The 11,846-nt window shown below is 44.8% G+C and overlaps 2 protein-coding genes across 2 annotated transcripts in view; both read right to left on the reverse strand.

Moving 5' to 3' along the window:
* Positions 1-1,387: 1,387 nt before the first annotated feature.
* On the reverse strand, positions 1,388-5,153 carry LOC104290064 (keratin, type I cytoskeletal 15-like). Its single transcript, XM_009889112.1, has 8 exons — positions 4,719-5,153; positions 3,828-3,910; positions 3,519-3,675; positions 3,164-3,325; positions 2,703-2,828; positions 2,381-2,607; positions 1,729-1,820; positions 1,388-1,407 (listed from the first exon to the last, which is right to left on the reverse strand). Exons 1-8 carry the CDS (start codon positions 5,151-5,153, stop codon positions 1,388-1,390), a joined length of 1,302 nt encoding a protein of 433 aa, XP_009887414.1.
* A 5,540-nt stretch (positions 5,154-10,693) lies between these two features.
* The window catches only part of LOC104290074 (keratin, type I cytoskeletal 15-like), a 3,548-nt gene continuing 2,395 nt past the window's right edge, over positions 10,694-11,846 (reverse strand). Inside the window, 4 exon segments of the mRNA XM_009889122.1 lie at positions 10,694-10,713; positions 11,103-11,227; positions 11,382-11,608; positions 11,704-11,822. Of these exon segments, the coding sequence (XP_009887424.1) occupies positions 10,694-10,713; positions 11,103-11,227; positions 11,382-11,608; positions 11,704-11,822 (491 nt within the window).

An 11,846-nucleotide genomic window follows, 5' to 3' on the forward strand; every position in this document is an offset into this window, starting at 1 on the left:
TGAGAATCCAGCTTTGGATTGTAACGTGGACAATTTGATGCCTTTTTAAATAATACATGGTTATCCAAAAAGGTGGTATCTTACCTGACCTGAATCTGTTTTCAAACCGAAGTGCAAGTGCAGAGTTCTTTGACAGGATAAAAAATGTGCTGTTCAGAGAACAAAGAAGCCTTGTGAGACCCACCCTCACTTGTTACAGGGCGGCAGTTGAGTCACTCACCTGAAATGTGGTGGACCCTGTTCAGCTGCTTTCTCAGCCCACTGCAAATTGAAGAGTTAAATACAGATTTGTAAGTTTTAAAAGAGTGAGATATCTCACAATTTTTTTTCCTCTGTCTAGCCCAAATAATGTAAGTCTGTTACATGAAGTGGAGCAGTTTTAGTGAGAAAGATTGAACCTTGCCTCCACCCTGCCGTCCTCCACCCATCTGTCCAGAACGCTGTGCAGCCATGGAACTAGGAATACTGTCGCGTGAAATAAGGCAACACGCTTCCTTTATTTTGGACTATCAGAGAAAACACCCGAGCCCAGATCTTCCAACATGTCAGGAGGAATAATCCTAACAATTGAACTTTGTGTTATAGGGAGAACTTCTTTGTATACTCGTCACGTATTTCCTGATCTAATCCTTTGCTTTTATTGAGTGAGATTACATAGAGCCCTCATCTAAAAGTTGGGAGAGGGTTGCCTGAGTGTGATTGATTTCTCATTCAGTGACCCAAAGGAAAATGGTTTTGATTTGGCAAAATTTATGTGAAATTTTGGGGTTAATTAATGCTGGTTGTTTCTTTTCAGCTGGCAAATCAACTACTTGTACATCCCATGCAATGTACACTATGAAAAAGGGTTTCACCCATCCTTTTATCTTCCCTATAGGTGTCACTCCTGAGTTTAGTGTGAAAGTATTTGTTCATCTCCAATATTTTATCCAGACATCACCTGATTAAGTTAGGATACACAATTTTCTTTGGGACCACATTACATAATACACCCAACCTTAATTTTGCTGTGAAGTTATATCTCATTTGTTCTACCTAAATTTAAATACAATATTCATATACCAAACAGATTGTGGGACACACAGTTTTCTTTGCATTGCAGAAAAGTAAAGTTTTATTAGAGGCATTATCAGCAGAAAGTAGATCACAAATTGCACTGCAGATAAGTGTATGTAGATACAGTGACTGCAGATGAAGAACAATATGAAAAGGAAGAAGCAGATAATTTTAAGAGGGTCCTAGAAATTATTCATCTCGACTTCATGAATAATACTTGTGGAGCAATCTGTGCGTTGGGTCGGCAGACAGTGCGTGTGTTGTGTGTGTTGTCGTGTTGTAGGCCGGGCTGCTCAGGTAGACCAGGGAAGACCAACGCATCGGGGCTATCTTAACACACTCTTGACTGCCCTGTGGAATGAAAGAAGAAACTGTTACTCTGATGGGGAAATCAAGTCTCTTGCAGCACTGACATTTCAGATGTATCCATTATTTAAATGTCCATCTGTGTTAGCAAAAGCGTGGGAAAGGAGCTTAGCCTGTTTCTGTAACTGAAGCTAAAACACCTTGAAATTAAGAGATTTGATTGTGAGTGGTTTAATCCCTGTTGCAATTGCAAATGTAGAAGCAATAAGAAAAGGGATAGTATTAACAGGAAAAGAGATAAAACATAAAATATGAGAGCTATGGGGACAGGATAAATTAGGGTTGTCTTTGGAAGATGTTTCTTACCTGTCTTGTCACCAGATTGACCGTGAGAGTACGAAGTAGAAGAATAAGAGTGGGACGATATTCCTCCTCCTTGGAGAGCTCCTTGAGACGTTCTGTGCAAGGAAAGGAGTTGTAATGAAGGGAGTGATAAATAAATTCATAGAGAGACATACTGTAACATAATGTGCAGTGGATGGAACAGTTTGGCTTTTCCTACACTTTGCAAATATTTCTGTATACTTTTTTATTTCATTCCCTTCAGCTCTATTTTCCTAGAAAGTTCTAGAAGCAGAAATAACAAAAGACTGCACAAGTATACTTCTTCTACTCTGACAGTCCAGCTGTGCTTGCTCATCTGCTGACAGAAGGCAGCATATTACAGTTTGGCTTTACGTGGTGATTCCTCTCATGGAATTCACTCTGCACAAACAAGGCAAGAGGAACTGATTAAATGAAAATATGTCAGTAACTATATGCTCTGTGTTTCCCTCTGTGTTTGATGTACTTGATAGGCTTATGATACATACATTTCAATGCAGATGCTGTGAAAAAATCTGTTGTATTTAGATTTCAACTACAGACTGATAAAACATTCTACTCTGTCTTCTGAGAGTCCCAGTAGAGAAAAGATTGTGATAGATTTTATCCCCTTATTTGGAAACAGAATACGTACACAATGTCTTGCTGTCCCTCCTGCAGCAGTGCCCGGTACTGCGCAATCTCCTGCTCCAGGCGGGTCTTGATGCCCAGGAGCATCTTGTACTCCTGGTTCTGACTCTCCATCTCGCAGCGGATGCTGGCCAGCTCCTCCTCTACGGAGTTAATCTGCCCTTGGATTTGTTGCAGCAGGCAGCCGTAGCGAGATTCGGTTTCTGCCAGGGAGTTTTCCAGAGAGTTTTTCTGGAAGTGGAAGTGCAGGAGTTCAGGACCAGAGCTCTACCCCTGCCTGCCCGTTCCGAGGAGGGAAGGGCCCTCAGCGATCCTGCCCCACGTACCGTGCTGAGCTGCGCCTGCAGTTCGATCTCCAGGTTCTGTATTTCGCGCCTCAGTTCGGTGAGCTGGTGGCTGCTCGTCTGGATGTCCTGGCTGCTGGAAGTGACCTGCCGATTGACTTCTTCAATCTGCAGGAGTCAAACCCCAGACACGCTTTCTGAGTGAGAGGATCCCCTCCGGGAGCAGATTTGCTGACGGTGAGCTAAAACAGGGAGGGAGCCTCTCCCCTCCGTCCTGTCCTCCTGGAGCACAGCCTAGTCATCGCTCCGTGGATCCGGCGTTCCACCCGCCTTTGTACACCAGACCCGGCCTGCTCCCCCTCTGCCACCGCAGTCTTTGCCCAGCAGCTCTTTCCCGTGCCGGTGAGCAGCCCCCCCTTTTAGCCAAAGGCGCTGCATGCCCAGTCCCAGGGGGTCTGCGTTTTCCCACAGAAGGAGGCTCCACTGTGTGCGTGACTGCGTACCTTGACTTCATACCACTGCTCAACCTCTCTGCGGTTCTTCTCGATGATCTGCTCGTATTCGTTTCTCAGGTCGTTCAGGATCTTTGTCAGGTCTTCGCCGGGGGCAGCATTGACCTCCACGCTCACGTCACCACCAGTTTGAGACTGCAGCTGTCTCATTTCCTGCAGAGAGTCCAAAGAGAGAAACAAAGAGCACAGGTCAGTTCTTGTGTTGGGGACAGTGGGCGAAGCAGCGTCAAGGTTCAAAGGACTGACAGTCACATGACATAAGGCTGAATGGACTTGATCTGTAACTTTGGGCACCCTGAAGAATCCCAGGACTGTCTTGGCCACGCCATTTATCATTGGATCGTACCTCCTCATGGTTCCTCTTAAGAGCAATCAGCTCATCCTTCAAGGACTCTAGCTCAGATTCCAGTGAAGACCGAGTGCGAGTTAGATCATCCAGGAGATTTCTCAAGCCATTAATATCAGCCTCCACAGTCTGACGGATGACCAGCTCATTCTCATACCTGTTCCAAAGAATAAAGAAGCATTAGACATTAATTTCATTACAATGCGTAGGCTTGGTCATGCCACGCAGGACAGGGTATCATCACCTGCATTCATGAAACTCATAAAATTCATGACATGAACAATGTAAGGTTCACAGAGAAGTACTCACTTCATTCGGAAGTCATCAGCAGTCATCTTGCTGTTATCGATGTCCAGAAGCAGTCTGTTATTGTCCACAGTGGCAGAAATGATCTAGAAAAGGAGAAGTTGGAGAGGAGTCTTTCTGTGTTCAAGACATCCAGGACAAGAAGAAGGAAGAGCCCAAGGCTTCGTTAGGGCGCTGTTGTGGGTCTTAGGCTTGTTTCCTGCAGTAATGCAGGGGCCACAGGAAGCTGTGGAACTGCCATGACACAAGAAGTGGTGTGTGCAAGATTTTGGCTTCTCAAAGATTCTGGTGAAAGACTATATTGATGAGGGAAAGCAGAGAAGAACATTTATGCTGGGAGATCACCAACGCCTATGGGTTTCTGCTCTCTGGGTGTATAAGGAAGCGTAGTCTGTCCCTGATGCTGTGATTCGTCTTATTATAAAAAAGCTGATTGTGAGGGAAGGCCGTGGTCCTTCCATCTGGTACATGTAGGAGTGTGCAGAGACAAAGGGAGTCCTGATCTTGCAGTCCAGGTGCTTTGGCTTGGCACTCCATCCCGCTGAACTGGGAAGGACTGGAATGGAAACCACCACTGCCTGGGTTGGAGCCACCTGTACAACGTGGGATTTCAGTTCCGTGCACCAGCGTGTTTGGGCCTGGTGGAACACTCCTTTGAAGCCTCGGGCTGTGCCCCCAGAGCACATCCCTTTCGCTTGTGGGGTGGTGGGGGGTTTGCTTACCCAGGAGGTGGGAGGCGCGGCTCAGCGGGTTTCTGCCGGCGGTACCACCAGCAACTCCCGTCCAGCAGCTCCCGCCCACCCCGTCAGAGCCAGGGCCAGAGGGAAGGAGGATGTCCTTACAAGGGGGAACGGCGTGTGGGAGATGGAGCCACGTTAGTCGGGGCGATCCTACCTGATTTTGGAGTTGTTCGATGGTCTGGTAGTAGGAGGTGTAGTCCTTTGAAACACTGGGAGCTTGTTTCCTGTACCACTCCCGGATGTGGTGCTCGAGCTGAGCATTTTCTTCCTCCAGCCTTCGCACTTTGTCCAGGTACGTAGCCAGGCGGTCATTGAGGTTCTGCATGGTGACCTTCTCATTGCCGCTCAGAAGGATGTCCCCCCCGGCACCAAAGCCTCCACCAAAGCCACCACCAGGGCCTCCAGCGCTCATGCCCCCTCCGTAGCCAATGCTGCACGCTCCACCGCCATAGCTGCCACCGCCTGTCACAGAGGAGGCATATCGCCTGCAGGAGACGGAGGAACTCCTGCCACTACCGCCACCACAGCCACCTCCACCTCCACCGCTCCTGTAAGAGGTGCTGGATGTTCTCTTGATGCTGCAGCTCATGGTTGGAGTAATCAGATATCCAGCCCCAAATGCAAAGCCCGTAGCACAGCGTGAAACAGAAAATCAGACTGCAGCCTTCTGTCCTCGCTGGTGGCTATTTATACCCTGTTGGGTGGGTGTCACCTGGGAGGCCGTGCAGCTTCCCATGGCGGTTGCCAGCCTTAGTGCTCATGCCAAAAGTGATGTGCTAAGGGGAATTTCTTTTGGGGCTTGGGCAGCCCTCCCCATAGGTATTGTGTCTGGATGCTGATTCACAGAAAGCATGCACTATAATTTCAGGTGGGTGGCTGTGTGTTAGATTTTGTTTCAGATAGCATGTTGCTGGCTAATTAGTGAGTGAGACTCATTTTAATAGTTCCTCTTTGTTCTTAGTAGTCATTTTTTGTCCTGAAAACAGGTGGTGAAAGCACCAGCCAGTTACTTCGTTTTGATTTTGGAGTTGGAGAAATATGAACTCAAACACGCCTTGCTTGAGTCTTGTCTCATTTTGCCTGCAGAACTGCCAGCAACTGACCCTTTTGGAAACAGAATTTATAAGAATTTAAGTTCTCTAAGAAGAAGTCTCATCGTGGGTACCGTCTTTCAGAAAGTTTAGTGGTAAATCTCAATAGAAAAACCTTTGAAGAAGCAATGTTCTTCCTTGTTTCACTGAATTCTGGTAGTACCACTTCCAGGAAATAATCCTGTTTCTTGAACAGAGCAATGGACATGCAATGATGTAATTTTAAAGTTGTGATTTTTTAAAATTCTGTTCAATTTTCCTATCACTCAATGATTATTTTAAACTGGAATATATATGTAGATTCTATAAGACGTTACTGAATCTGTCTTGGGAGACGAGAGCAAAAGGATTCAGTTTTTCAACTTAGCAAAGTGGAGGCTACGATGATAATCAGCTTGCTCTCAAGGAAGGAGGTACCAGGCTATTTAAAATAAAAGACAATCCTGTTGTCCACATAGGAAAGGACATAACCTGGTTTTGGGTGTATTTGGGCTGGAAACTAAGGGGAGCTTTTTCTCTGTGGGAGCCATAAGGGTTTGGAAGGTGCTTCCACTGTGGGGTCTTTGGATGGAAAAGAGACACAGTTTTGAGATTGACCTCAGTCAAGTGCCAGTAGGGCTTTTATCCTCCTGTAGCAGAGACTCAGCTGTGATGACCCTTTAGATCCTCCTTGCCTTCTATCTTTTGGCTCTCGAACACTGCAGAGGTCTCTGACACTGCTGCACAATTGCAGCATTTCTCTAAAAGAACAGGATGTGATGGAGCCTTCTTTGGAAATGAAATTTTGGCTTTACGTAACTTTTGGAAAACATAAATTTTAAGCGTGGAAGACAAGGGGCCTCCTTATGCGAGAGTTAAACTTTGATAGGAATTAATCTCTATTTGGGAGTTAAAAATTACTGGTTCGTTTTGTTCTTGGTTCCTTCATTTACGATCTTACTTATACACAGCTTGCAGTTGTGCTGGAGCAACATTTTCTCTCTTAGCCACAGCAATTATGGGACCCATAAAAGTTCCTAATGTGTGTTAAGGCTGACTGAAGAATCATGGAAAGCCATTTACCCTCTGTCTTGATACCCCTACAGACATTTTCATAGATACGCTGAAGATAATGTAATACTTTGATCTTCATAATTATGATTGTTCTTTTATTGGTAGCTCTCTAATTGTCTGCACGTCAAGACCAGTTGCTTTGCATATGTTATTGAGACTGAGTCATCATTATTAAAAAATAAAAATTATTTTCTCACAGGGTGTGATTCCTTAGTCATATTTTCCTCATTGGATTGTTGAAATGCACTTTTATTCTTCCCTATGAGATGTTTATTGCTGATTGGCATTAATGCCAGAGGTGTTGATTTTATATCTGCTTCTCGGCATTGTTGCATCATAACATCTGACCCAACAATTCCAAACATTTCCCAATGCTGTAATTTCATACCATCAACAGACACTTTGTCTCTGTCTCTCTGTCCCTCTCTTCTTTTTTTTAATTTTTTTGAATAGCTGATCTAACTACGCTTGCTGCTATAACTGTATCACAAAGAAACTTCTTTAGGCTTTCTAGTCTGGAACTCATGGGTAGTTCCATGTCTCCTATGCATTTTTGGTCCACCGTCTTTGGACACAGCTCTTTGGCCTGAGATGGCTCTTGCGGGTCAATTTGGACATACCGATTTACTTCACAAGCTGAAAAAGGCAGGTCCCTTAAGGTGCCACTAACATTCATAACCCTTGCCATGACAGAAAAAGGCCAGACATTTTCTGTTGTAGAGGGTATAGAGGCTCCTCAGCCATTTGAAGAGACTGTTAGAGTGTTGAAATCATATCTTCCCCTGTAAGACTTGTTGCTCATAACACACCTTAAGGACCTCTGTAAATCAGAGAAGTTTGTTTGAAGTAACAGCGTTATGAAGCCTTTCCAAGTGCTGTTTGCTCACTGGTGAAATTGGATGCAGAGCCACAAACAGATACTCCGAATTGGCAAAAGCACCTAAAGCAGTCAGTGGTTTTCACAAAAGCTATGATGCCATTGCTGGATCTATGTCTTTAGTCACACAAGAGGGAGAGGACAACCTCAGAAATAATTAGTGGTAATTAATTGTTCTACAACAAATGAGTCAACTGTGGTCTTGGTAAGAAGAGTGCTACTCCCATGAGTTTCATCAGGAACTCCATCTGTGTGTTCCTCATCCATCGCCCACCACCCTTCAGCCCCACTCGCCTGCGCGTTTCTCCAGTTTGTTCAGAGATGAATGATTTCCATAGCCCCAGATTCTGTTCTTCTTTTTCTCTTATGTGACTCCCTGGGATGGACCTTTATACTTTGCACATGTATGGGTCTACAGAAAATCCTATTAAATGGGAGCTATTTTAATCTACAGTCTACCTAAAATGAGTTCAGGAGCCCTTCCTACCACTGAAACAGGAAAAGATTAAAAGTAATTCCCAAGAGAAATTAAGCTCTTTCAGTGTAGCAATCCTCTCCTGTTCTCTTTCTCGCTACCTGCTAGAATATGCTGTTATTATCAACGATGTTAACCGAATTCTAAATTCCTCCCTGCCAAAGCCCATTTTTTCGTTCCTGTAGATCTTCTCAGAACAATAAGAAACTATTGCTTTTTCTAAGAACCATGGATGAAATGAAGTGAAGTGAGTGCTAGGAGCAGACAGTGATATCAGGATACCTGATCGAACAGATCACAAGGTTTCTGGAGCATCTGCCAGCCTGAGATGGAGGCAGTGAAGCACACTGTGCTTTTGGCGTGCCTATGGCGTGTTCCCTGCGTTTCCCTGGGACGGCCCGTGCCCCGTCCTGAGACGGAGGTTGGTGCCTCATGAATCAGTGGTGAGGTGCAAAGGGCGTTGCACTGTCAGCAGCGGGAGGGCTCCAGCGGTGACCTCATCCTGCTGCAGTGACGGGCAGTTTTGCAGTGCGTCCACTCCTTTCAGTCTGAACATTTTGCATAGCTTTGGTTCTGCGGATTTAACTTAAGACTCTTCCCGGTGCTGCCTGTTTCACAAAGACCGTACGCTCTTACAGATTAGTTCAGAAATGGGGAAAGACTTACTGCAACTCTGGTGTTCCCTTGAGTTCTCTGGATGTGGAAGACTGCATTTTTGGTCATTCTGATACTTCTCTGTGCTTCTGGAAGATCAGAAAGAAGCAAAATAACCTTTCAGCACTTATTTATATACACTAACTGTAGTTTGAGTTTCCATAATCCTGCCTCAAAAAAGATGTCTTCTTTAGCTGTTTTGCCTGTTAAGTACAGCTGAGACGTGAATGAATTCTGGCAGCCTTTGGAGATGAAAGTCATATTTGCATTTGCTTTACATCACTTTCTATACTGTTGAAACCTGAAATGAACTTTTTTTTCCTTTGGAGAAGGGGTTTTGTTCATACAAATTCCTGATGCTGGACTGGAAAGGTCAGTTTGGAAACGTGGTTTTTCAACATGACTAGAAAGTGTGTCTGCTTTGTGGATAATTGCTGCAGACCACAGGTCGGGTATTGTGATGGCAGAGCCAAGCCGTACGATTGCTGAAAGAAGACCTAACCTAGATAGTACTCTTGCAAGTTGTTTATGGTGAGAAAACCTTTCATTTTGTTACCCTAACAGAACAATACCCTCAGTCTTAGGTGAAACAGCAAATACTAGAGACCAGATTTGGTAGGTGGAGGGGGGAACAGACACTTATAATTGAACCTGGCTGGTCCTGCCCATCTGATGCACACAGTTACAGGTTGAAAAGGGGCTTCACTGTCATCTTCAGAAAGCAGAATATGTATAAAATAGCTGTTCTAATTTACTATTGCCCTCTTATCTCCCATTTTAATGCATATTTTATCTTCTTAAGCAGAAAAATACAGAAAATACTTTCAGTGGATGAAATATGTGCCTCATTCCTCTTAAGGCATAGTATCAGCCAATCGAGTGTACTGACAAAAACTGGGTTCTTGGTATTATACTGGGATTTAAATTGAAATTTCTGTCATAAAACATAGGAATGTTTTTACTGTGTGACACTGAAGGAAACAGTCGCATTGCCTTGTTGCCTGTGTTTCCTAACAGAAGTTAGCAATACGTAATTCTTGGTGTAGTCAAAGGTGTAGAAATATGTGATGTCAGGAAACCCGTACGTACTGGAACACCTATACTGAGTCACACCTTCTCTCAGGAACTGTGGCTGCGACGGCCTGAGTAAAGCCAAAGATTAATGGACTCAGGTGAGTCATAGTAGCAGCTTTGAGCACAGTTTAGTACAATAACAGTTAATTAAATAATCTTCAGGGAGTTACCCATCATTGGTATTTCCTTTCTCCTTTCACTCGCATCATTCAGAGCGCCTTTAGTAAAAAGCAGCAAGGCAAAGGGGCAGAGAGCAGTCTGTTTGTAGCCATTAGAAAACAAAATGGTAAATGGCTTTTAATTTCACAGGAAGGAGAAAAATTGTGTTGAGAATGGATTTCTGTTTTCACCCTTATGGCTCCTGCTTTTGAGCAGAGTTCTGACGGTCTGAGCTCACTGACAGTTCCCATGGGCAGAGCTGGGAAGATGTCACGCTTCATACTGCCCTCACACAGCCGTGTGCAGAATTACTGACATTTCCTTTTACTCAGTGATGTTATCTCAGCATGCTGTCCATTTTCTTAATGCAAAATAGGTTGTTCTGAGACTGTTACAAAGTATGATAAGACAATCTGTATTTGATCAGTTAGCTTGACAAATACCCGTTCAAAGTTTGCTAAATTAAATCTCAGACACATTGGTTTTTGCATTGCAGAAGTAAAGTTTTATTTGAGGCAGTGTTATCAGCAGAATTGAAGCCCTTAAACAAAAAACCCATTGGCAAAGACAAGTTGAGTAAGAGAAGCATTGCAGTATGGAAAAAGGGGTGACGAGGCAGGAGACGAGGCACTCCTTCCGAATAGTTCCAGTGGCATCAGCTGTGCTGCACAAGTTCCTGGTTCAGTCTCTTGTTGTCCATGTTCAGTGCCTCTTAGCTGGAGGATGCCAGCATCACTGCCATTGCTCTAGCACACTCTTGACTGTCCTGTGTAAAGACAGAGCAAATCATTGCCATAAGGGGAAATCTCATCTTTCCCGCTGAACTGAATTCTTTCACCTAACGTGCAGTGTTACCAAGAGAAGCTCAGAGGCTCCAAGCCCAGCAATACCCTAGACACTTTCTCAGAACTGAATTTCTTTTATTCCAATGACCAAAAAAGTATATTCTATCCTGTAAAGTTTATAATCTGTGTTTTATATTTAGGTAGAGGGAAGGGCAAGACTTAATGTATTTCCACGCCTGATTCCTCCGTGACGGAGTCGATGAGGTTCTCTCACGCCTGGGCTACTGGACCTGGGAATCTTGCCCAGCCCAAAATACAAAACGTTTTTTCTGACAGATATATTGTACCCATTGGGGTAGATGTAACCCACTAATAAACATGTCCTTGCAAAGTCTTGTCTTACCGGTCATGTCACCACACTGGGAATGAGCGAAGGAAGTAGAAGAATATGAATGGGAGGATTTTCCACCTGCTTGGAAAGCTGCTTGGGAGGCACTGTAAAAGAAACATAATTAATTCACCAAAAACTGCCAACCACTGAATAGTCAGTCAAAAATATGTGGATGTAGCTCCATCGACAAGAAGTCTCTTAGCAATGAAGTACATCAGGATTTGTTTTTATTCCCTTGCTATTATATGGGATACGTACACAATGTCTTGCTGTCCCTCCTGCAGCAGTGCCCGGTACTGCGCAATCTCCTGCTCCAGGCGGGTCTTGATGCCCAGGAGCATCTTGTACTCCTGGTTCTGACTCTCCATCTCGCAGCGGATGCTGGCCAGCTCCTCCTCTACGGAGTTAATCTGCCCTTGGATTTGTTGCAGCAGGCAGCCGTAGCGAGATTCGGTTTCTGCCAGGGAGTTTTCCAGAGAGTTTTTCTGGAAGTGGAAGTGCAGGAGTTCAGGACCAGAGCTCTACCCCTGCCTGCCCGTTCCGAGGAGGGAAGGGCCCTCAGCGATCCTGCCCCACGTACCGTGCTGAGCTGCGCCTGCAGTTCGATCTCCAGGTTCTGTATTTCGCGCCTCAGTTCGGTGAGCTGGTGGCTGCTCGTCTGGATGTCCTGGCTGCTGGAAGTGACCTGCCGATTGACTTCTTCAATCAGCAGGAGTCAAACCC

Source organism: Charadrius vociferus, unplaced genomic scaffold (assembly GCF_000708025.1).
Source record: "Charadrius vociferus isolate BGI_N301 unplaced genomic scaffold, ASM70802v2 scaffold1677, whole genome shotgun sequence".
Lineage (NCBI taxonomy): Eukaryota > Metazoa > Chordata > Aves > Charadriiformes > Charadriidae > Charadrius > Charadrius vociferus.

Coding starts and splice junctions, on each gene's coding strand:
- LOC104290064 (XM_009889112.1), bottom strand. CDS start 5,153: ATGAGCTGCAGCATCAAGAGAACATCCAGCACCTCTTACAGGAGCGGT. Junction 3,911..4,718: donor TCGAACAACTCCAAAATCAG/GTAGGATCGCCC, acceptor CTCCTTTTCTAG/ATCATTTCTGCCACTGTGGA. Junction 2,608..2,702: donor TGCAGGCGCAGCTCAGCACG/GTACGTGGGGCA, acceptor TTCCACTTCCAG/AAAAACTCTCTGGAAAACTC.